The following is a 24,299-nucleotide window of genomic DNA, read 5'->3' on the forward strand; positions in this document are numbered from 1 at the left end:
ATGTTTAGTTTTACTATATAGTGCCAAATGGTTTTCTGAAGTGGTTGTACCAAACTATACACAAACTAAGAAGTGTGTGAGAGTTTCAGCTGCTTTGTATTCCTGTCAACATTTGGTATATCTGTCTTTTAAATCACAGCCATTCTGGTGTACATAAGATGTATTTCACTGAAGTTTTAATCTGCATTTCCCTAATGACTAATGAAACTGAACACCTTTTCATGTCCGTTGGCTATTAGGACAGCCTCTTTTATGAAAGCTTGGTTAAGACTTTTAACCATTTTTTTCTTATTGGATTGTCTGCTTTTTCTTATTGATGTGTTGATTTCTGGATATGAGCCCTCATATAATCTACTCTATGGCTAATCTTCTGACTGTCTATTTTAGTCCATTCTCACACTGCTGTAAAGAAATACCTGAGACTGGGTAATTTATAAATAAAAGAGGTGTAATTGGCTCATGATTCTACAGGTTGTACAGTAAGCGTGATGCTGGCATCTGCTTGGCTTCTGGGGAGGCCCCAATAAACTTCTGGGAGGCCTCAGGAAACTTGCAATCATGGTGGAGGACAAAGAGGGAGCTGGCACTTCACAAGGCCAGAATAGGAAGAAGGGAGAGAAGAGGGGAAGTGCCACACACTTTTAAATGACTAGATCTCATGAGAATGCTACCACTAGAACAACCCCAAGGGGATGGTGTTAAACCATTCATGAAGGACCCACCCCCATGATCCAATCACTTTGCACCAAGCCCCACCACCAACATTGGGGATTACAGCTCAACATGAGATTTGGGTGGAGACACAGATCCAAACCATATCACTCTCTTACCTGTGCTTTTTGATGGGATATTCTTAATTTTAATGTAGTGTAATTTACCATTTTCTTTTTCTTTAGGGTTAGCACCTTTTATATGTTGTTTAAGAAACTGTGCTAGGCCGGGCGCGGTGGCTCAAGCCTGTAATCCCAGCACTTTGGGAGGCCGAGACGGGCGGATCACAAGGTCAGGAGATCGAGACCATCCTGGCTAACACGGCGAAACCCCGTCTCTACTAAAAACACAAAAAATTAGCCGGGCGAGGTGGCGGCGCCTGTGGTCCCAGCTACTTGGGAGGCTGAGGCAGGAGAATGGCGGGAACCCGGGAGGCGGAGCTTGCAGTGAGCTGAGATCTGGCCACTGCACTCCAGCCTGGGCGACAGAGCGAGACTCCGTCTCAAAAAAAAAAAAAAAAAAAAAAAAAAGAAACTGTGCTTACTCCAGGTGCCAAAAGTATTCTTCTGTTTTTATTCGACAGAGTTTATTGTTGGACCTTTCTCATTTAGGGTTACCACCCATCTGGAAAGTACTTTCTGTGTATAGCATTAGGTAGGGGGTCACATTTCATTTTATCCACATGGATATCCAATTGATTTAATACCACTTATGGAAAAAAATCAATAAATCTTTTCTCATTATAATTCATTGTCATCTTTGACATTAGTCAGCTGACCATCTGTGTCTTTAAAAATAAAGGACTAGTCAATGGAAAGACATCCCATGTTCATGGGTTAGAAGACTTAATATTGTTAAAAATATCCATATTACCCAAAGTGATCTGCAGACTTAGAGCAATCCATTTCAAACTCTCAATGACATTTTTTTACAGAAATGGAAAAAAATCCAATAATTAATAAGGAATCTCAAAGGACCTTCAAAGTAGAAGCTTTATATTCCTGACTTCAAAATGTATTACAAAGCTACATTAATCAAAACAGGATGGTACTGGCATAAAGACAGACATATGGACCAATGGAACAGAATGAAGAGCCCAGAAATTAACTCACGTATATGCAGGCAAATGATCTTCAAGAGGATGCCATGACTACACAATGGAGAAAGGATAGTCTCTTCAACAAATGGTGCTGGGAAGACTGGATAACCACATGCAAAAGAATGAAATCAGACCCTTATCTTACATCATACACAAACATCAACTCAAGATTGAGTAAAGACTTAAAAACAAGACCCGAAACTATAAAACTCCTAGATGAAAACATGAAGGAAAGCCTTTATAACATCGTTCTTGGCAGTGGTTTCCTGGATATGACACTAAAAGCACAGGCAACAAAACAAAAATAGAGAAGTGAGACTACAACAAACTAAAATGCATCTGTTGCAATAAACGAAACAATCACCAGAGACAGAAGGCAACCTATGGAATGGGAGAAAATATTTGCAGACCATACATCTGATAAGAGGTTGAAATCCAAAATACATAAGGAACTTATTGAACTCAGTAACAGGAAAACAACCCAATTAAAAAATTGGTAAAAGACTTGAATAGACATTTCTCCAAAAAAACCAAAAATGCATACAAATGGCCAACAGACATATAAAACATGCCTAACATCACTAATTGTCAGAGAAATGCAAATCAAAACCACAAGAAGATACCCTCTCACCTGTTAGGATGGTCATTATTTTTTAAAAATCCCCTGAAAATAACAAGTGTTGGCAACAATGTGGAGAAATTAGAACCCTTGTACACTATTTGTGGGAATGTAAAATGGTGCAACCACTATGGAAAATAGTATGGAATTCCTCTGCAGATTTAAAATAGAACTGTAATATGATCCAACCATCTCACTTCTGGGTATTTATCTAGAAAAATTGAATTTAAGATTTTGAAGTGATATTTGCATTCCTATGTTCATTGCAGCGTTATTCACAATAGCCAAGAGGTGGAAACAACCTAGCTGTTCATTGACAGTTCAATAAAGAAAACGTGGTGTATGTAGCCATAAATAATAAATCTTGTCATATGCTAAAACATGGATGAAGCTTGAAGATGTTATACTAAATGAAATAATCACAGAAGAACAAATTCTGCATGATTCTGCTTATATGAGGTATCCAAAGTAGTTCAGCTTCATACAAGCAGAAGGTAGAATGGTAGTTGCCGGGGGATTGGGGGAGAGAGAAATAGGGAGTTGCTGTTCAAAGGGTATAGAGTTTCAGTCATGCAAGATGAAAAAGCCCTAGGGATCTATGGCACAACATTGTGCTTATAGTTAATAGTACTGTAAACTTAAACATTTGTTGAGGGGAGATCTCATGCTTGGTAATTTTTACCACAAAAAATAGGACCATTCAGATTTTATATTTTCTGTAATTTGTCTTCTACTTTTACTTTTTAAAAAATTATTTTTTCTCTCTGAATTTTAGTTTGCATATATTCTATTGACGTGTCTTACCATTCACTTACATAGTTTTCTGCCATATTTTATCTATAGTTAAATCCACCCAATGATTTATTTCCCTTTCTTTACTTCTTTCATATATTTAAAATGTCCCCTTCTTCACCTTAAGAAAAAGATTTGGTGGTGTTTATTTGCCCTTGTGTTCTTTCTAGTATAGGCTTAATTTCTAAATTTTAAATTTAGAAATTTTTTTGCCATTTTCTTTCACCTAATTTCTGAGTTTAATTCTGATTTATGTTTTAAATGTCATATAACTTCCATATAAATTCAGCTCACTGTGAAAACCACATTTCTATTTATATCTGGTTTTGGATACCCTTCTGGTGTGCTTTGATTGCCTGTAGGCTGTTATTTTGCTCTTTATTCTTTTTTCTTATAGAAACTTTGATGGATTTAATGTTGATCGCTTTCTTCCGCTTATTTTTATATAAAATTATTTTTCCTAAACTTTTATAAAAAGTCTCAGTTCAAATAACTTTTCTATTTTCACAGACCTGTTGTTTTTGTGTCGTGTTAAAATATATTGTGGCTGGATTTCTGTAATGTCTTGGCTCTATTCCCTTCCCCAGATTTTTTCTGAACCTCCTCTTTCCTTAATTCCTGTGGTCCCCTACTTCTTAGTTTCAATTTCACTCCCAGTAGTTTCTATTCAGTGTGAAGCCTCATTCTGAAAATTCCTGGGAGCTAGACTCCTGCAGCTCCTTCAGTGCTTAACCCAACCATCCACAATTGGAGTGGACAAAACCTGTTCCAGTTTTAGCCGCTGTTTTTAAGTTGGCCTCCTGTACTTTCTGGTGCATTTCTGTTGGCTCTTTCGGACTCTTGTCAGGTCTTTCGGACTCTTGTCAGGTCTATCAGATGTTCCATTGCTTCTCTCTGCTGTCTCCCACACAATCGCCAATGCTATTCAGACCTTCTGAGTACTGATGATTTGTCTTCACTGACTTGTGTTTTGGGTTTCATGAGGCATTTCTTGAGAACTACTTCTGTTATAAATCTTGTCTGTGGATTTTTGGTTTTGCTGTCTAGTTGCTCTGCCTCTTTTAATATAGGAATTTGGGAAGATCTAAAACTGTACTGCCACCATATTTTCAGACCAGCCCATCTGCTGACTTCTTAATTTTACATATTTTCAATACATTTTTTGCTTGAAAGTGTTCATTCGACATTTAATTCTTCTGTAAATATTCTAATTTTCTTGAGATGTATTTAGTCTTTTCATGGGTTTTTGCTTCTATTTTTAATACAGTAATAATACCTACTTTAAAGTTCATATCTGGTAACTCCAATATTTGGATCATTATGAATCTTTTTATTATCTGTTTTTGCTCTTGGTTTTGCTCATTTAGTCTTGCCTGTTATTATGACAGGTGATTTTAAAAATTGTATTCTACATTATTATATATGAAAAATTATAGAAGCCCTAGATGATGTTGTCTTCCACCAGAAATGTCCCATCCTTTGCTTTGTTAAGCGTGTTGAGTGAGGATGATCATCTTCATCCAACTAGGGACTTAACTGATTTAAAGACTGAATTACAGTTTTGGTAAGGCTCAGTCTGTCTCTATATTTTCTGTTTACCTAGCATTTTCTCTGCTTGACTGCAAGCAGGGCAGGGTTTTTGTTTTGTTTTATTGTCGGCTTGTTTTATAATTTATTGCTAACACCTACCCAAAGGCCTAGCATTGAATGAATGCTTGTGTTATTTGTAATAGAACTCGTCACCTCAGTGCTCTATGCTTTTAGGGTCCTAATATAATTTAGAAGATAAAGACTGGCAGAAGTTCACTGGCGTAATCTTAGAAAATGTTATTTCCTACAAGGTGCTTATCATACCATGAGAGACTAGCAATATCTCTGCCCCATCCTAATTCATAGTGGAACACAGTTGTCAAGATTTTATAAATGGCACCACCATACCAAACATTACAATATCTTCATGTATTTTCCCAGTTGGTTTACTATAAAAGAATCAATTACCATGAAAATATAAAAACATAAAAGAATAAAAGAGGAGGGAAAAGCCCTGCTATTTGTCTTATTATTTGATATTATGTGGCATAATTTCTAGACTTAATAGTGACAATGCATTTTATCTAAATTTTGCTCTGGATATAGCAGAGATATTTTGGTGTAATTATCTGGGATCATTGCTTTTAGGAGAGAGGGCTTTGAAACAATAACAATTTGTTGAATGAATAAATAAATGAACAAATGCGTCATAAAAAGTAAATGCATAATTTACAATTATTGGAGAAATATTAACCACCATTCAGGTTAACCTTTGTAATAATCTAGAATCCCAAGTTGGAAACCACTGGGCTGAACAAGTAATTTCCTTTTAGTGCATCTGTTCTAGCTTCATCCAAGCACAATTACAATATTTCATGGACTGCTATAATTTGGAAAAAATGTAAAGGCCATCTCACTAACTGTCTAAATTGAGTTTTAAAATTCATTCTTGCAGCTCCTGGGATTTGAATGTGTCTCCTCTAAAATTCAGATTTTTTCAGTGTGATAGCATTAAGGGGTAAGACCTATAAGAGGTGATTAGGCCAACTAAGGCACCTCCGCCATTGTCAATGGGATTAGGTGCCCTTATAAAGGGGCTTTTGCCCTTCCACCATCTGCCAGGTGAGGACACAGCATTCTTCCCTTCCAGCGGACACAGCTAAAAGGTCCACACTGGACATGAGATGCGGTGTCTTACTCTTGGACTTCCCAGCCTCCAGAACTGAGAGATAAATTTCTGTTCTTTATAATTTACCTAGTCTCAGGTACTCTGTTATAGCAGAACAAATTGACAAAGACAGTAGCATCCTTAACAGATTGTGTTCTAGATTTTGTGTCAGACAAATGCCTCTACCTGCCTTTCTCTTCTATCTTCTTCACATTTTTCGTGTTGCCCAGCCAGCCTTGAAGGAAAAGCTGATCTACGGTCTCTCTCCAGAATAAATATAAGGGCAACCAAGGTAGATATAACAGTTGTATGCATATCAGAGTCCTGTCTTTGCTGCTGCCTCTGCCAGGTACTTTAACAGCTTGTTGTACCTCTGCTATCCCAGGTACCCTATTTGCCTGCTATTTGCTGATTAGTTTCATCTGACTATTTGACGATGACCTTCCCTCTGCTCCCATTTCTAGCACTCTTTTTATATATTTATGTAGATTTTATGTATGTCAACCAGCTTGGATGTTTTTGTACTTTTATGTAGCCTTTGATTCATTGCTGCCTAAAGCTTTATGCTTTTGGTATAACACACTTACCTAGTTCTAGAAGCCTACTTAACCCACTTAGTCAAGGGCTGCTTTTAACCAATGTGTCAGGGAGTTTGCTACCTCTCAAAAGAATTCATTCTAATGTTGGACTTTTTTTTTTTTTTTTTTTTTTTGACGGAGTTTCACTCTTTTTGCCCAGGCTGGAGTGCAATGGCACAGTCTCAGCTCACTGCAACCTCCACCTCCCAGGTTCGAGTGATTCTCCTGCCTCAGCCTCCTGAGTAGCTGGGATTACAGGTGTGCACCACCACACCTGGCTAATTTTTGTACTTTTAGTAGAGATGGGGTTTCGCCATGTTGGCCAGGCTGGTCTCGAACTCTTGACCTCAGAAGATCTGCCCGTCCAGCCTCCCTAAGTGCTAGGATTACAGGCGTGAGCCACCGCGCCCAGCGGACAATTCTAATTGTTCTTTGTTTTCTGTTGTTAAAGTCTGTCTCCAGGTCACTTCTACTTATTTGACCTTGTTTGGCCATAGGGAACACATAAAGTACTTCATCTATGTGACAGCTCCTCAAATGTTTGAAGCCTACAGTCACTTCCACCTTTAGTTTTTGCTCTCCAGTCTAAATTGCCTTCTTTGGTTGTTGCTAGATATTCCACCACCTCATTTACCCTCCTGTAGCTTCTTAGTACTGTAGTCAGCAGGTGCTGAAGAGGCCAGGACCAAGGGCAGAGGCTTGTGTCACTCCATTAGAAACCCAAAGCAACTGAGCAACACAGTTATTCAACCAGTGCTGGATCTGCTTAACAAGACAGGATTCTCTAGCTTAGGAACTTTAATTTTCAGAAGTTCATTTACAATTTAGTTGTTTTAAACTGAAAATGATTTTTCCTTGGTGTTTTCTTTCCTGTTTAATGGCCAATTTACCAACTTATTACCTATTGCCTAAATCTCTCAGGTGAAATCAAGAGCAGGTTTCCCCTTTTATGGGTTGGCTCTTACATAGAGAAGAGACTTACCAACCATAAACAAGCTTTATTGCTGTTTGTCTGCCTCCCTGAAACCCAGTAAGGAAAAAGCAAAGGTTTCTAACTCAGGAAAAAGTAAGGAGGCAGAGATTTGGGCACCGTACAGATGGCTTTCAGTCCTTGAGGAGCATTGGGTCTGCCACACCAGGTTAGGGGTGAGACAACATTAGGTGTAATAGCAGTGGCACAGACTGAAGAGCATATTACACCATATTACACCAGACTTATCCAGAGAGTGGGCTCAATGTGCTCCTATTTGGGTTGATGCATTCATGGCTTTTATCAGGAGTGCCTAGGCATTGATGAATCAAGCTGCATATGCTAAGTAACTCACCAACCCTTGTAAATTGCATTACTGAAAACCAATGATATTGAGCACATGCATATTCAAACATGTATATAAATTCAAAATAGTGGACTAAATATATATATATTTTTATATATATATATTTTATATATATATATTTTTATATATATATATATATATTTTTTTTTTGAGACAGAGCCTCGCGCTGTCGCCCAGGCTAGAGTACAATGGTGCGATCTTGGCTCACTGCAACCTCCACCTCCCAGGTTCTAGCGATTCTCCTGCCTCAGCCTCCCGAGTAGCTGGGATTACAGGCACCCACCACCACGTCCGGCTAATTTTTGTAGTTTTAGTAGAGACAGGGTTTTGCCGTGTTGGCCGGGCTGGTCTTGAACTCCTGACCTCAGGTGATCCACCTGCCTCAGCCTCCCAAAGTGCTGGGATTACACAAGTGTCAGCCACCACACTCAGTCTATTCCTTTACTTTCTTAATAAACTTGCTTGTACAAAAAAAAAAAAAAAAAAAAAAAGGGTGGTCAGGTGTGGTGGCTCACACTTGTAATCCCAGCACTTTGGGAGGCCAGGGTGGGTGGATCACGAGGTCAGGAGATCAAGACCATCCTGGCCAACATGGTGAATCACCATCTCTACTAAAAACACAAACATTAGCTGGGTGTGGTGGCATGCGCCTGTAGTCCCAGCTACTTGGGAGTCTGAGGCAGGAGAATCACTGGAACCCGGGAGGTGGAGGTTGCAGTGAGCCGAGATCGCACCACTGCACACTGCATTCCAGCCTGGTGACAGAGTGAGACTCGTCTCAAAAAAAAGATGGACTGAAACAGATGAATCATATTCCATATGATCTAAGGCCTATGGACTTCAGAAATTTAAGGACAATCTGGTATCCAAATGGAGACAATCTCATGTACAAAAACAGGTGCTTTTCTTTTTTCTTTTTTTTTTTTTTTTTTTGAGACGGAGTCTTGCTCTGTGCCCCAGGCTGGAGTGCAGTAGCGCAATCTCGGCTCACTGCAAGCTCCGCCCCGCTGGGTTCACGCCATTCTCCTGCCTCAGCCTCCAGAGTAGCTGGGACTACAGGCGCCCGCCACCTCGCCCGGCTAATTTTCTTGTATTTTTAGTAGAGACGGGGTTTCACCGTGTTAGCCAGGATGGTCTCGATCTCCTGACCTCATGATCCGCCCGTCTCGGCCTCCCAAAGTGCTGAGATTACAGGCATGAGCCACCGTGCCCGGCCAAAAACAGGTGCTTTTCTTATAGGAATTGCTTAGAGGGCCCAGTCTCCTGAAGATAATTTCCCAGAGGATCACCAGTGTATCCATTTATAAACAATGTTTTAATAAGTAATTCTCTTTTAACTCTGGCCCACGGTTCTATACACCATTTGTCATAGTGTTTCCATAGGAAATTATTTTTGGTTTTATAACTTGAAAGTCCAACTTCCACTCCACCAGCACACAATGGTGAGATAGATGACAATAGTTAATAGCAAGATGATTAAAATGCTGTAATATAAATATATTTGATGAAATTAAGTCATAATCAATTTAAGGAAAAAGAATCAAATTATTGTTTTTTGTTTTCCTATATCTCTTGATTTTCCTTCAATTGAAATGTTACTTTTATAAAGAAAAGTTTCTTATAATTTCAAAAGAAACTGAATCAAATTAACATCATGCACTTATTTTTCTTTACAAGGCAATAAAATATGACCTGGGAAGTTCATTTATGAACAAAATGGAAGGTCCAAGGGAAATATACCAATTAGACCTCAACATTGTGGGTTTGCAATTCAGCCATCATCATCTCTTCAATCAAGAACAAGTATTATGTGCTAGGCTTCTCCAACTATATGAATGTTTTCAGGACAGGCAGCAACAGAATGTATCTCAGCTGCTTTATGAGAAGGTGAGAATGGCTTTCATTATAAAGCTAAACATTTAATATTGAAAGAGAAAAAATTCCTTGTCCAGAGCAAATTATCAGAACATTTTCTAAATATTTAAGTAGAACAATGGTTCAATTTCAGTTTCTCTGAAAAGAAACTGTAGGAATTGACTGACTGGGGAGAAAGCTTTAAATATATCCAATGGCATATTTATTTACCACAAATGGTTTACTAATCAATGGTATTCTTGGTCCTATAGCTCAAGAAGAGTATTTGAAATGATTGTTACTGAAAAGAGCCATGTGGCTTTTTTAAGTCTTGTAATAAAGTATTTTAATTAAAATATTAGAAATCTTGAATCTCGTAACAAATCTGAAGAGTCTTGGTCCGAAGCTGATTAATCCAAGTAGTCATCTCATGACATCATGAGGGTTATATGAAGTCTGAAGAGAAATAGGAGGAGTACCCACTGATTACTTTTACAAACTTGTGCCTCATTTAAACTCTCTGCTAGGTTTCTGATACATGAGCATGTTGTTGACTAGTGTTCTCTTGGGAAAGGTATTTTGATAGTATGTCTCATTCAACTAATGAATACATTTGAAATCAAATACTCATAAGATATTTAATGAAACATTCAATCCCGATGGAGCCACAAAGCCATTTCAATAAACTGGACATGAAGTAATTATGAACCTTCATAAATATCTGTTATGAACCTTCATAAATATCTGCTTTTTTATTTTTATTTTTGAGATGGAGTCTTGTTCTGTCACCCAGGCTAGAGTGCAGTGGCGTGATCTTGGCTCCCTGCAACCTCTGCCTCCCGAGTTCAAGCGATTCTCTTGCCTCAGCCTCCCGAGTAGCTGGGACTACAGGTGCCCACCACATGCGTGGCTAATTTTTGTGTTTTTAGTAGAGATGGGGTTTTGCCATGTTGGCCAGGCTGGTCTCGAACTTCTGACCTCAGGTGATCTGCCTGCCTTGGCCTCCCAAATTGCTGAGATTACAGGTATGAGCCACCACACTCGGCCAATATCTGCTTTTTTTTTTTTTTTTTTTTTTTTTTTTGAGACGGAGTCTCGCTCTGTCGCCCGGGCTGGAGTGCAGTGGCCAGATCTCAGCTCACTGCAAGCTCCGCCTCCCGGGTTTACGCCATTCTCCTGCCTCAGCCTCCCAAGTAACTGGGACTACAGGCGCCCGCCATCTCGCCCGGCTAGTTTTTTTTTTTTATTTTTTAGTAGAGACGGGGTTTCACCGTGTTCGCCAGGATGGTCTCGATCTTCTGACCTCGTGATCCACCCGTCTCGGCCTCCCAAAGTGCTGGGATTACAGGCTTGAGCCACCGCGCCCGGCCAATATCTGCTTTTTAAAATACAAGTTTAAAACCCACAGGACTTAATCCTTTTTTTTTTTTTTTTTTTTTTTTTGAGATAAGGTCTCATTCAGGCTGCAATGCAGTGGCTCAATCATGGCTCACTGCAGCCTCAACCTCCCAGGCTCAAGCTGTCCTCCCACTTCAGACTCCTGAGTAGCTGGAACTACAGGTGTGCACCACCACACCTGGCTAAAGTTTTTTTCTCTTTCATAGAGACAGGCTTTTGCCATGTTGCCCAGGCTGCTCTTGAACTCCTGGGCTCAAGTGATTTGCCTGCCTTGGACTCCTTAAATGTTGAGATTACAGGTCTGAGACACCATGCCCAGCCAGGAGTTAATCTATTTGATTTGATGGAGCAACTGTGTGGGAGAACTTAATAGATGAACACCATGCATTAGCAATATCAGAATATTTCCTAAAATCAATATTGGATATTCTAACTTTTAGTAAAATATGGCCATTTTTTAAATGAATGAAGGAAACAACTCAGATTAAAATGCAGGTCATTTAAAAAGTGATTTGATCTACAGATTTCTGCTTTACAGAATTTTTTCCAATAATATTATAGAATCTTTAAAGTCTTATCTAACAATATCAATTGTAGTTTATTAGAGTACCATCTATTAAAGTATATATGGACTCTAGGTTTATTTTTCATGTATATGCATGGCTCTGTGCATAAAATAAAAACTTTTGGGGTTATTATTTGCAATATGTTTCAGTATTATTATTGTATTAGGAGCCAAATGTAATTTCTTAGCAGATTTTTACTTGTTTTCAATTTATTCTCTTATATGAATATAAATATTTTCTCTACCTCCCAGTAAATTGTAAAAAGAGAAATGTGGTTGGAAGTGTGCATAATCTTCTCTTCTAAGGTGGAGAAGAGCAGTGGGGAAGAGAAGAAAAGGCCACGTGGTGCAGAGCGTGTCCGTCGGCCTCCCACCAAAAGATTAATTTCTTAAACATGGATAATTTAGACACTGGGTGTGAAATGTACGGCTTTGCCTGTTCCCAGTGTTTTCAAACCAATTCAGAGTAGTGGAAGAGTCATTGGCATCCAAAAAATTCTTAAACTGAAATATGCTCCTTTATATGAGTATGAATTCCACTTAAAGAACAAAGAGGGATGTTGCTGATAGTATGAGAGAGTAGAAAGGATGCTCAGCTATGCAGACTTCTGCTCTTTTTCCCTCTAGCTTTAAAAAATTGTACAAATAATACAGGAATACATTCACACTGGAAAAGATTAATTGTAGAAGTGTCAAGATGTGAAAGCCCTAATTCATTCCACACCTCATAGTTTGGACATCCTTTAGCTCTTTAAGTACATCCTTAAAGTTCTCTTCTCCCTGTATTTCTATATGTATGTATGCCATGATTGTTTTTAACATAAATTGGATCTTACCATATGTATTATTTGGCAACTTGGTTTTTTTTAGATACAGCATCTTGTTATGTTGCCCAGGCTGGACTCAAACTCCTGGGCTCAGGCAATCCTCCCACCTCAGCCTCCCAAGTAGGTGAGACTACAGGTGTGCACCACCATGCCCAGCTGGTTTTCTGAAATTAATACTCTATCTTGGAACTTTATATGTATCACTATTATATATATATGTCCATAATATAGGTTTATTTCAATATATTTAACATATTTAATCACTCCCATTCAATGGCACTTAGGTAATTTCTTTATGATTAATAATGAAGCAGTGAATATCCTTGTACCTATATATTTGAGCACATCTATGAAAACTTCTATAGGATAGACCCATAGAAGTGAAGTTGCCTGGTCAAAGTTAAGGGTATATGCAGTTTAAACTTTGTTAGAAAGTGATAAAATGCCTTTTCCAAATGTTTTTCCAATTTGGATTTCCACTGGCAAGGCAGGACAGAGTCCACTTCCCAGAGACTTCACCAATATTCAGTATTATTTTCTAGCTTCATCTTTAATTAATTCATGAGTTAAAAAATAATATATAGGCCAGGCACGGTGGCTCACACCTGTAATCCCAGCACTTTGGGAGGCTGAAGCGGGTGGATCATGAGGTCAGGAGATCGAGACCATCCTGGCTAACATGGTGAAACCCCGTCTCTACTAAAAATATAAAAAATTAGCCTGGTGTGGTGGCGGGTGCCTGTAGTCCCAGCTACTGGGGAGGTTGAGACAGGAGAATGGCTGAACCCGGGAGGTGGAGCTTGCAGTGAGCCGAGATGGCGCCACTGCACTCCAGCCTGGGTGACAGAGTGAGACTCTGTCTCAAAAAAATAAAAAATAAAAAAATAGTAATAATAATATACATATATATTTTTTCTAGATGTAAGTCCATAAAAGAAGTATATCTTTTAAATATGTTTTATATATTTTTGTCCTATTCTGTTACTTGATTTAAACTTTATTATATATTTCAGCGAACATTTTAAATTAAAAAAAATTCTTTTTGAGAAAGGTCTCACTCTGTCACCCAGAGTGCAATTATAACTCACTTCCGCCTCTTAACTCCTGGGCTCAAGTGATGCTCTCACTCAGCCTCCCTAGCTGGGACTACAGGTACATGCCACAACAACCAGGTCATTTAAAAAAATTTTTTTAGAAACGAGGTCTTTCTATGTTGCCAGGCTGGCCTTGAAATCTTGGCCTCAAGCAATCCTCCTACCTCAGCTTCCTGAGTTTTCGGAATTACACGCATGAGCCACTGAACTTGGCAAGCATTTTACATTTTTACGAGGTCAAATCTGTTAATCTTTTCCCTTGTGAATTTTAGATTTTTTTTGTTTGCTTCCTAAGCTTCCTAAGACCTTCTCTAGCCCAAGTTTATCAATTAGCCTATTTTTGGTTGCAATTCAAGGAAAACTTCATCTCAGTTACTTCAGACAATAAGGAAAGGCATTACCTCATATTGTCCAAGTTAGGGCAGCTCTAGGTTTGGTTAATTTGGTGTCTCGACAATATTATCAACAACCCTAGCCTTTTCTGTCCTTCTCTTCATCTTCAGCAAGTCGACTTGGGGTTAGCCCCACTCATGGAAGCTAACCAAGTGGCTGCTCCAGTTCAAGGCATGCTGGTCAGATAGATAATATGCAGCGTAGTGTCTCACATTGAGAGCCTTCTCCAATCTCTCTCTTGTCCTGCAGCAGATTTCCCCTAATATCTCATTGACTAGAATTATTTCACATGATCATGCCTAAACTGTTCATTGGCAAGAATGAAATTGCTGCAAATAGCTGCACTAATCAGTTTACCTCAAAAACACATGGAAAATGGTTGAGCAATTGAGCAAAATTGGTGTTCTGCCAACCAAGAAAAATGATCCTTTAAGGACAATGAATAGTGTCTGACAGACCAAAATTATAAAGACTTCCTTTTATATATCCTTGTGGTGTATATTATATATGTGTTTGTATATGTGTATACATATGGATGTGTGACTATATGTGTGTGTGTGTGTCAAAGGGCATGTGTGTATATAATCTCCAGCCTTTTCTATCTAGAGTTTATATCTGTGTCTCAGGTGAGACTGGGCTCCAACTCCACTCTTTCTCCCAAAAGATCAGCCTAATATCCAAATACCATCATTTATTTCCCTATTGATTTAAAATACTAACTTTATCCTATACCAGCTGCACATATTTATTAACATATAGGTTTGCTTGAGGACTAGTATGGTCTAGTTCCATACTGTTTCATTACCATATTTAATTATTAAATTATATGTCATAGCACAAGTACCTCCTCATTGTTGTTCTTTTCTAGAATGTTTTTGGATACCCCATAGATTTTATCTTCCATATGAACCTTAGAATTAGCTTGTCACCTTCTATTTTTAAAATCCTGTTACCATCTTTATTGTGATTGTGTTGTAGTGTTACATTAATTTTGAAAGAAATTTGATCCTCATAAAAATTGGGTTTCCTCTTCCAGGAATATAGTTTGTTTTCCTATGTTTAGGTCTTCTCGTATGTCTTCCAGTAAAAGTTTATATCAATTGACTCTAGTCTTGAAGTTCCCACAAATTACCCCTACCTGTGACAGACTTCTCCTTTATGTGTTTTAGGGCCTAGTTTCCTCCTATTCTATTGCTCTATGGATGTTACTCTGTTTTATACCTTCTGTAGTATATCTTGTTCTCTTGATTTTATTCTTCTTGTTTTCCTACATTATGCACTTATCTGTAAAGACAGTTATCAGTATATTTATATAGATATTGATGTGATGATGGCAATGGATGTGGATAAAGACAGACATATGTTTTTTCTGTAACTATGGGATTTTAGGTGAAAGATAAGATTGGTACCTGTGCTCAATATTCCTTCTTGATCTAATGACATTTCTTTATATCAATTGATGAATTGATTGTCTAGTAATGTTCAAGATACTAGATGTTATTAGATACTAAATTGATGTTTATTGCCTACATAGATATTGAGGCTCTTCTCAGTTCCTCCCCAAGGTGCTTATATAAAATATATTGTGGAAGATAAGCCAATAATACACACAAAGTTATACATTTGTTCTGCTGCTGCACGCACCTTGACCTATAGGTGAGCTGGAGTAATGGTAACAGGTGGATAAAATATACCAAAGAGCTCTTTTTTTGTTGTTATAGCTGAAAGCACTGACAGATGCTACTGAATTGTCAAATGAAAATTCAGAAATAAACCAGCTGACGAGAAAATCTTTACAAGATTATTATTGGCAAATAAGGTAGGTTTTGAGCCATTCATGTTCATCAAGCATTCATTAGGTAACTTCTTTAGACAAAGTACTGCACTTGCTATGGAAGATAAAGAAAAGTACACAATCCCTACTTTTTAGGCGATTACAGAAATGGTTTCAATCTTTTTTAAGACCCACGTTTGTGTAAAAATATTTCACAGGGGTGCCATGTGAAAGTAATTCTAGTTTTAACATCCATTGATTTTTTTTAAAAAGTTGAAGAACTATAAGTTCATGAGTACTTTGAAATTGACTTGGATTATATTGATCTGAAGTGTTAGTGTATATTTGATAATTGGTGCACATTTACACATGTGCCAGATATGTTATTATTTCAGAGTCTAAAGACACTATTTCACAAGTAGTGGATTTAAGGACCCCTGTAAAAAGCATGGTCTACAAGTTGGGAGCCATTAGCATATAGACTGGAAAGCGAAGTTATGAAAGTGTGAAATAACTGGAAAAGTAATTCCAAGACAAAACATATTCATGTGTCACAGAATCTCTAAGAGCAGGAAAATTCACTGGAAGGTATTCGTAATCAGAAGACAGCCTTCATTCAGATTTCTGACATGAATTTATACAACTTATTTAGCCTAAAATCTATCTCAGATTTAGAATTTAACTTAAAATAGTCCCAGATTGGCATTGGCACCAAACAACTGGCAAAGCAAATACATATTTTTCCTGAAAGACCACAGTTTTAATCCTAGCTCAGAGATTATTCAAAGATATAACACTTTAAGGAACATGAGCTTACAGTTTACAACCTCTTCTATCACACACGCACAAAGACAGCATGAATAAGAGCCAGAAGAAATAATAGAAGGCTCATACAAAGCAAAAGCTTAAGAAAATAGAATGATCAAATATAGAAAATAATAGAACTTTTAAAAATATGATTTAAAAATAAAAGACAAGCTTGAAAATATGATCTACAAACAAGATAGAGTAAATTACTGAGTACTTCTTGAGCTATTTTTATATAAGAAGAACCAAAGAGAATTTATAGAATTGAAAAACATAAAGTGAAAATTAAAAAAATTCAATGGAAGGAATTTCTAGGAAGATAGAAGAAGCAGCAGCACTAGGAATTCATCTCCCCACCTAGACAGCAGTTGTACTAGCAGAGAACCTGTCTGATGTAACTACAGTTGTCCCTCAGTATCTGCAAGGGATTGGTTCCAGAACCTCCTACAGACACCAAAATTCATGGATGTTCAAGTCCCTTGTATAAAACGACATAGTATTTGCATATAACCTATGCACATCCTCTCATATACTTTAAATCATTTCTAGATTACTTATAATACCCACTACAATGTAAATGCTATGTACATAGTTGTTCTACTGTATTTGTTTTTTCACATTATTTTTTACTCTTGTATTGTTATTGTTATTGGCTTTTTAAAAAATGTTTTAAATCTGAGATTGGTTAATCTGTAGATGCAGAACTCATGGATATGAAAAGCCTATATTTTGGAACTCTGGAGTGTATTGAAGGCTTGCAGCATCCAGAGGAAGGCTTGGGTGGTAAATTGGGGTTAATTTTGGTCAATGTCAGCTGTTAGCACAGTAGCAGCTATCTCCCCACCCCTACCCCTCAGCCCCATGGCAGGCAGCTGTGCACATGTTCCTGGAGTAACCCACACACATTTTTCAGGAGCCCAAGGTAAGCAAAAAGGACCTTATCCTACAAATATTGGGAACATGTGCTCTGATCACTGCTTGCTTCTAATCACAGAGGTGCAATGAGAGGGGGACCATTATTGTTGTACTTTTCCCCATTGTTGCAAGCCCCTCTATCTCTGGATAAAGTGACTTCCAGGGGATTTAAAAAGCTGGTGCCCCTTCCGCACCCCTTCATTATTTCTTTTTCCTCTTTTGGGATCCAGATATTAAAGACTATGACATTTAAAAGCAACTGCATATACAGGGAAAATTAGAAAGTGACCACACTGCACAGGGAAAGGCATCGACTCAGAAAAGACCTGAGAGGACCTTATGTTTATACCTCAGCCTGATCCTGGGCACAGAGACAGCTGACAATGATGTTTTTGTTTGTTTGTTTGTTTTGGAGACAGAGTCTTGCTCTGTCACCCAGGCAAGAGTGCACTGGCACGATCTTGGCTCACTGTGACCTCTGCTTCCCGGGTTCAAGCGATTCTCCTGCCTCAGCCTCCCAAGTAGCTGGGACTACAGGCGCATGCCACCACGCCTGGCTAATTTTTGTATTTTCAGTAGAGATGGGGGTTCACCATGTTGGCCAGGCTGGTCTCGAACTCCTGACGTCAGGTGATCCGCCTGCCCTGGTCTCCCAAAGTCCTGGGATTACAGGTGTGAGCCACCACACCAGGCCATGATTTTTTTAAAAAATAACAATAACAAAAAACAGCAAGCCCTGGGAAAGGAGGACAATGTGATTTCTAGAGTTACCACATTATTAGATTCAAATATCCAGTTTTCAACAACAGAAAAACACAAAGGTGTACAAAGAAACAGGAAAGTATGGCCAACTCAAAGGAAAAGAATAAATCAACAGAAACTGTGCCAAAAAAAAAAAACCTACTAGATAAAGACCTACTCGATGGCAGATCTACCAGATAAAGACTTTAAAACAACTGTCTTAAAGATGTGCAAAGAACTAAAGAAAGATGTCAAGAAAGTCAAGAAAACTGTATGTTAAACCATGCATAAACAAAATAGGCCAGATGCGGTGGCCCCAAGCCTGTAATCCCAGCACTTTGAGAGGCTGAGGTAGGCAGATTGCTTGAGGCCAGGAGTGCAAGACTAGCCTAGCTAACATGGTGAAACCACATCTGTACTAAAAATACAAAAATTAGCCAAGTGTCGTGGTGTGCACCTGTAGTCCCAGCTACTCTGGAGGCTGAGGCAGGAGAATTGCTTGAACCTGGGAGGCAGAGCTTGCAGTGAGCTGAGATTGTGCCACTGCACTCCAGCCTGGGCAACAGAGTGAGACTCTGTCTCAGTAAATAAATAAATAAACAAATAAACCACATATAAACAAAAAGGAAGTAACAATAAAGAGATAGAAAACTGAAAAAGAGAATGAAGCTGAAAAGTATAATTGAAATGAAAAAGTCACTAGAAAGATTCAAAGGCAGATTACAGCAGGCAGAAGAAAGAATTAGTGATCTTGAAGATAGGACAATGTAAATCATTGAATCTGAGCAACAGAAAGAAAAAAAAAATGAAGAAACACAAACAGAGCCTAAGAGACTTGTGGAACACCATTAAGTGGACCAACATATTCATTGGAGGAGATTCAAAAGGAGAAAATAGAGAAAAAGAAAGAAATGAAGATAAAGGGTAAGAGAAATGAAATAACAAAGAGATAAACAGAAATTAACAATAAAACTATAATAGGGAAAATCAATACACTCAAATGTTGGATAAAAATTGATAAACTCTGGGAAAGCTGATCAAGTGGAAAAAGTGAAACAGCACAAATATACAATGTCAGGAAAAGAAAGGGAACATTACTATGGATGCTGTATATTTTAAATAACTTTATGCTAAAGAATATAAACATTTGTATGGAAAAGACAAATCTACACAGAATACAGCTAATCAAACATATTCAAGAAGTGAAAGACAAGGAAGAAAAGAAAAACCTTAAGTAATTCAATAATTGTTAAAGAAATCAATTTGAAACCTTTCTGCAAAGGAAACTCGAGGCTCAGATGACTAGAGTACTTTCTAGAACATTTAAAGCAGTGGGTCTCAAAGTATGGTCCCCAGACCAGAATCATCACCTTCACCTGGGAATTTGTTAGAAATGCACATCATCCAGTCTACCACAGACCACTGAATTGGAAACTCTACAGGTAGGGCCTGGCAATCTGTGTTCAGCCAGCCCTCCAGGTGATTCTGATGCACAAAAAAGTTTCACATCCTCTTATTTAAAGACAAGTACTCTTCTTCACAAACTCTTTCAAATGAAAGAAAAAGAATCTACATTTTCAGCTCGTTTAATGAGGTTATCATATCCTTGAAATTAAAACCTGGCAACCGTATAAAAATATTGCAACTGAATTTCATTCATGAACATAGATACTAAAATACTAAACAAAATTTTATCAAATAATACATTATAACCAAATTTGGATTATTCCAAATTGGAATAATCCAAGGAATGCAAGGATGGTTTAACATTAGAAATTAATTAGTGTAACTTAACATACTAATACAATATGTTAATTAGCGTAATTTAACATACTAATATAATGTGTTTGCAAAGTTATGAAACATAGAAGAAACTTTTTTAAAACAGTATGTTACTTCAATATTCTAAAAATATGATTATTAGCCTATCAGGCAAAGTACCTTTAAATTTGAAGCAGTGTTCTAATTGTTAACCTGAAAAAAGTGTAATAAATACATTATACAATTTCCAGGAAATCTGGAAATACATGGAAGATAGTGTATTTATTTTATTTTTTTCTGATTAACAATTTGATCCATTGCTTTCAGTTTAGAGGTACTTCATTCAAATAGGTGTCAAGAGGTTGAAGAAAAATTGAGCATATGAAGACTCAGAACACTTAAGCAGTTTTCTTAAGTAAGTTGGAGAACCGCAGTTAACACTGGGTTTGTCGACTCCAAGTATCTTGCTATCCTTTCTACTATATCACACTTCTTATGGCACTTACTCAGAATGACCACACTCCTTTAAGTATTCTTGTTTCACACTTCAGCTACGTGAGTGGACTGGGAGGTAATGGAAGCTTACAAAAAAATGTTGGTAACTGGAGGCTTACAAAAAATGTTGGTAACATTTACAATAAACACCTGTTATCCTGAAGTACTCTGAACCTTGATATCACATGGGGAAACAGACATTGAATGACTTATTACAAGTGTGATGAATATTTAAAAGGAAAAGCATGAAGGGATATAAGAAAATTTAATTTTGTTGTGGGGGCTTTCAAGCAAGGCTGTACTGAGGAAGTGATATAAACTGAGTTATGAAATATATATTTTCTTTTTTTTTGAGACAAGGTCTCCATCTGTTGCCTGGCCTGGAGTGCAGTGGCGCAATCACGGCTCACTGCAGTCTCAACCTTCTAGGCTCAAGTGGTCCTCCCACCTCAGTCTCCTGAGTAGCTGGGACTACAAGTGTGCACCATCATGCCCGGCTAATTTTCATAACTTTAGTAGAGACAGAGTTTCACCATGTTGCCCAGGCTGGTCTTGAACTTCTGGGCTCAAGTGATCCACCCCACCTTGGCCTCTAAAATGCTGAGATTATAGGCATGTACCACCATGCTTGGCCTTGAAATGCATATTTTCTATCTTCATGCACTTTAACTAAATAAGAATCCCTCCCCAGCACTTTCTTAGTGTGACTCAAACTCTATGGTACTAGGCTACCACCATCCTTTCCCATCAAGACCTCTTGAGATTTTGGCATCCTTAATCTAAGCCAATACCTCACCAGTGGCTTTGGAACCATCCAACTAGAACTTAGGTGGCAAAATAAAAGTTGTGGGAGCATGCATTGGAAGGGACATGCACCAGCTGATTTGCATCTTCTTTTTTGTAAATAATGAAGTGCCAACCAGAAATTAACTAAATCCTGAATAGACAGCGAGCACAATTATCAAAACATAGGGGCTTTCCACTCCCTTTCTTTTATTGCTCCTTTCTTCCACTATTGCTCTTCTCTCTTTGGTACTTCAGAATCTTGTAGAGTTCTGGCAGGACTCATTGGCTCACGCTTATAACCCCAGTGCTTTAGGAGGCCAAAGGCAGATCACTTGAGGTCAGAAGTTTGAGACCAGCCTGCCCAACATGGTAAAACCCCATCTCTACTAAAATATAAAAATTAGCCAGGCATGGTGGCACATGCTTGTAGTCCCAGCTACTTGGGAGGCTGAGGCAGGAGAATTGCTTGAACCCAGGAGACGGAGGTTGCAGAGAGCTGAGATCGCACCATAGCACTCCAGCCTGGGCAATAGAGTGAGACTCTGTCTCAAAAAAGAAAAAGAAATATCGTAGAGTTATAGCTAGGCTATTTGTTTTCTCAGGAGCATTTGCATTTTAGCAGGGCACTTTTGAATAGTGAAAAGCCATTAAGTCATAAAGGAATGAATTTCTAATGGAATTGCAGTGGGTAACATAAAATATAGTAACATGGGGTTCAGGTGTGTATAAAATGAAAAAAATAAGGTGGGGAGGGAGTTCAAAAGAGTTATTGCAATCCATTCTTCCATGCCACCTTTGAAGGCTTTTAGTTCTAATCCACTGACAAATTTTTGCTCTGTTATTTTTGTTGTAGTAATACAAAACAGATGTATGACTTAGAAAGGGGAAAGGACCTCTCCCTACTACGCAGTATATTACGAACTTGGAAACAGATTAAATCTCTTCGACAGCGACAAGGGTTTACAAGCACCCCAATAAAGTTACAGGTTCAGAGGTAAGTGGCTGCTCTATTTGCTCTTATTGGTCTCCTGAGGAACTGCTCATGAATAAGTAGGAATTCACAGTGACTAGGAAGACATCCAGAAGCTAGGAAACTATTCCACGTAGTCAACAAAGAATTTGTATCTTAAATATATAAACATATATATATGCACATATATATTGAATATATAAAGTGGAATTCTTACAACTTAAGAAAACCCAATTAAACATGGGGAAAGAATTTGAACAGACACTTCACTCAAGAATGTATAGGGATGGGAAATGAACACATGAAAAGATACTCAACATTGTCATGTCATTCTCTATTGTCATGTCAATAGAGAAATGCAAATTAAAACCACAATTAAACAGTGCTACACACCTATTACGATGGCTAAAATCCAAAACTAAAGGAAAGAAAAGACAAGACATTAACAAATGCTGGAAAGGATGCTGAGCAATGGAAACTGATTCATTGCTGATGGGAATGCAAAATGGTACAGCCACTTTGGAAACAGTTTGGCACATTCTTTTAAAGATGAATGTGGAGCCAGCAATCATACTTTAGATGAAACACATGTTAGATAATTTGATAAAATCATAAAACCATGTCTGATGGAGGAAATAATTTCAATTCAAACTCAAACACTTAAGCTGTTTGTGAACTCACAGGGAAATAACTAATTTTCTCCCCACAATCCATTGTCCTGGGTCTTTTGGTTTTCAAAAGAATAAAAAGTTAGTACAATTTCAGGCAAATAAGAAAAATGTTTATTTTGTTGATTTTTTTTTTTTTCCTGCTGCAGTGTTTTGTTGTTGTTGTTGGTTTTAACAAAAGTGCTTTGGACGGTTTCTAAACCTAAATCCAGCATTGAACTTTATCTTAGACTCCTAAATTAATGTAAATGTAATGACTTGCTTCTAATCCTTTAAACCAACCTGACACACCCATGCATCATGAATCCTTGAGCAACAAAGAGGAGACACAGATGTCATAGGGTTACCCAAAACAATGTCTTTGGACCCATATTGCCTGCTCAACACTAACTCTTGTTGCCACTATTCTGAACTCCAGTCCCACCTGAGGCCCTTCGCATTTGTTCTTCCTGACATTCAACTTTTCCAGCTAACGTTGGCTTGAATTCGTCTCTCCAGACTGCCTCTCAGCTAAATACCACACTGTCATTCACCAGGTTGGCCCCAGCTGGGCTAGCCCCAGCAACCCTAAATTGGGGCATTTAGTTTAAGCAGTTAAAAGTATCATTCTGATCAATTAGAGAAGCTATCTATTTGAAGATGTTTCTCGGAACTGTTTCCTGGCCAACTTTACCACTGTTGACCTCACAACACACCTGGTCCTTGTGAGCCCTCACTGAATAAACTTGTAGCTAGGCTTCCTGGAGAGATAGTACTCATGATAAGAAGGCGTGGTACCTAGACACTGAGCTCAGGTTATCATTTCATCATGTATTTGGTTTGGGGCATGTTGAAGTTGATGTGCCTTTGAGATATCTCTAAATAAAGCAATTGAGTGGGCAGCTAGGTCCATGGTCTGTGGCATAGTAAATAATCATAATTGAAGATATGAGTGTGTATGAAACTGCCTAGGGAGAAGGCAGAGAATAAGATGAGGAGAGACCCCAAGCACTGAATCTTGAGAAATTGGTTTGAATAGCTTGGTAGAGGAGGAGAAACTAGAAGGACAGAGAAGCGCCTGTTATAGAGTATTTTGCCCCAGAGGCAAGGAAGCGGGAGTGTTTTAAGTAGGAGGAAGTGGTTAGCAGTTATTATCAGTTAAGTTCACTACTAAAAATGTTCATTGGATTTCCTGACATGGAGATTATTGATTATCTCAGCTAGAGCAAGTTTTAGAAAGTTACAGGAGCAGAAATGAGGTAGCAGAAAGTTGAAGAAATAGCCCTGTCTTCTCGTGCAGGTGGCAAACTCTCCTTGTTAAATGTTAGCAACACTGCATTCAGCTTAGAGAGACTGGATGTGTCAGTCGCTATAGGTGATAGATTGTATTGTCTTCTGCCCCTGAACCCAAACCACAGCACTGGCAAATAACACAGAG

The 24,299-nt window shown here is 38.1% G+C and overlaps 1 protein-coding gene across 1 annotated transcript in view; it reads left to right on the forward strand.

Moving 5' to 3' along the window:
* Positions 1–24,299, forward strand: part of CC2D2B (coiled-coil and C2 domain containing 2B) — a 114,528-nt gene that overhangs the window by 21,104 nt on the left and 69,125 nt on the right. The window contains 3 exon segments of the mRNA XM_025397706.1: positions 9,512–9,721; positions 15,687–15,784; positions 22,098–22,238. Of these exon segments, the coding sequence (XP_025253491.1) occupies positions 9,512–9,721; positions 15,687–15,784; positions 22,098–22,238 (449 nt within the window).

The sequence above is a fragment of the Theropithecus gelada genome, chromosome 9 (assembly GCF_003255815.1).
Source record: "Theropithecus gelada isolate Dixy chromosome 9, Tgel_1.0, whole genome shotgun sequence".
Lineage (NCBI taxonomy): Eukaryota > Metazoa > Chordata > Mammalia > Primates > Cercopithecidae > Theropithecus > Theropithecus gelada.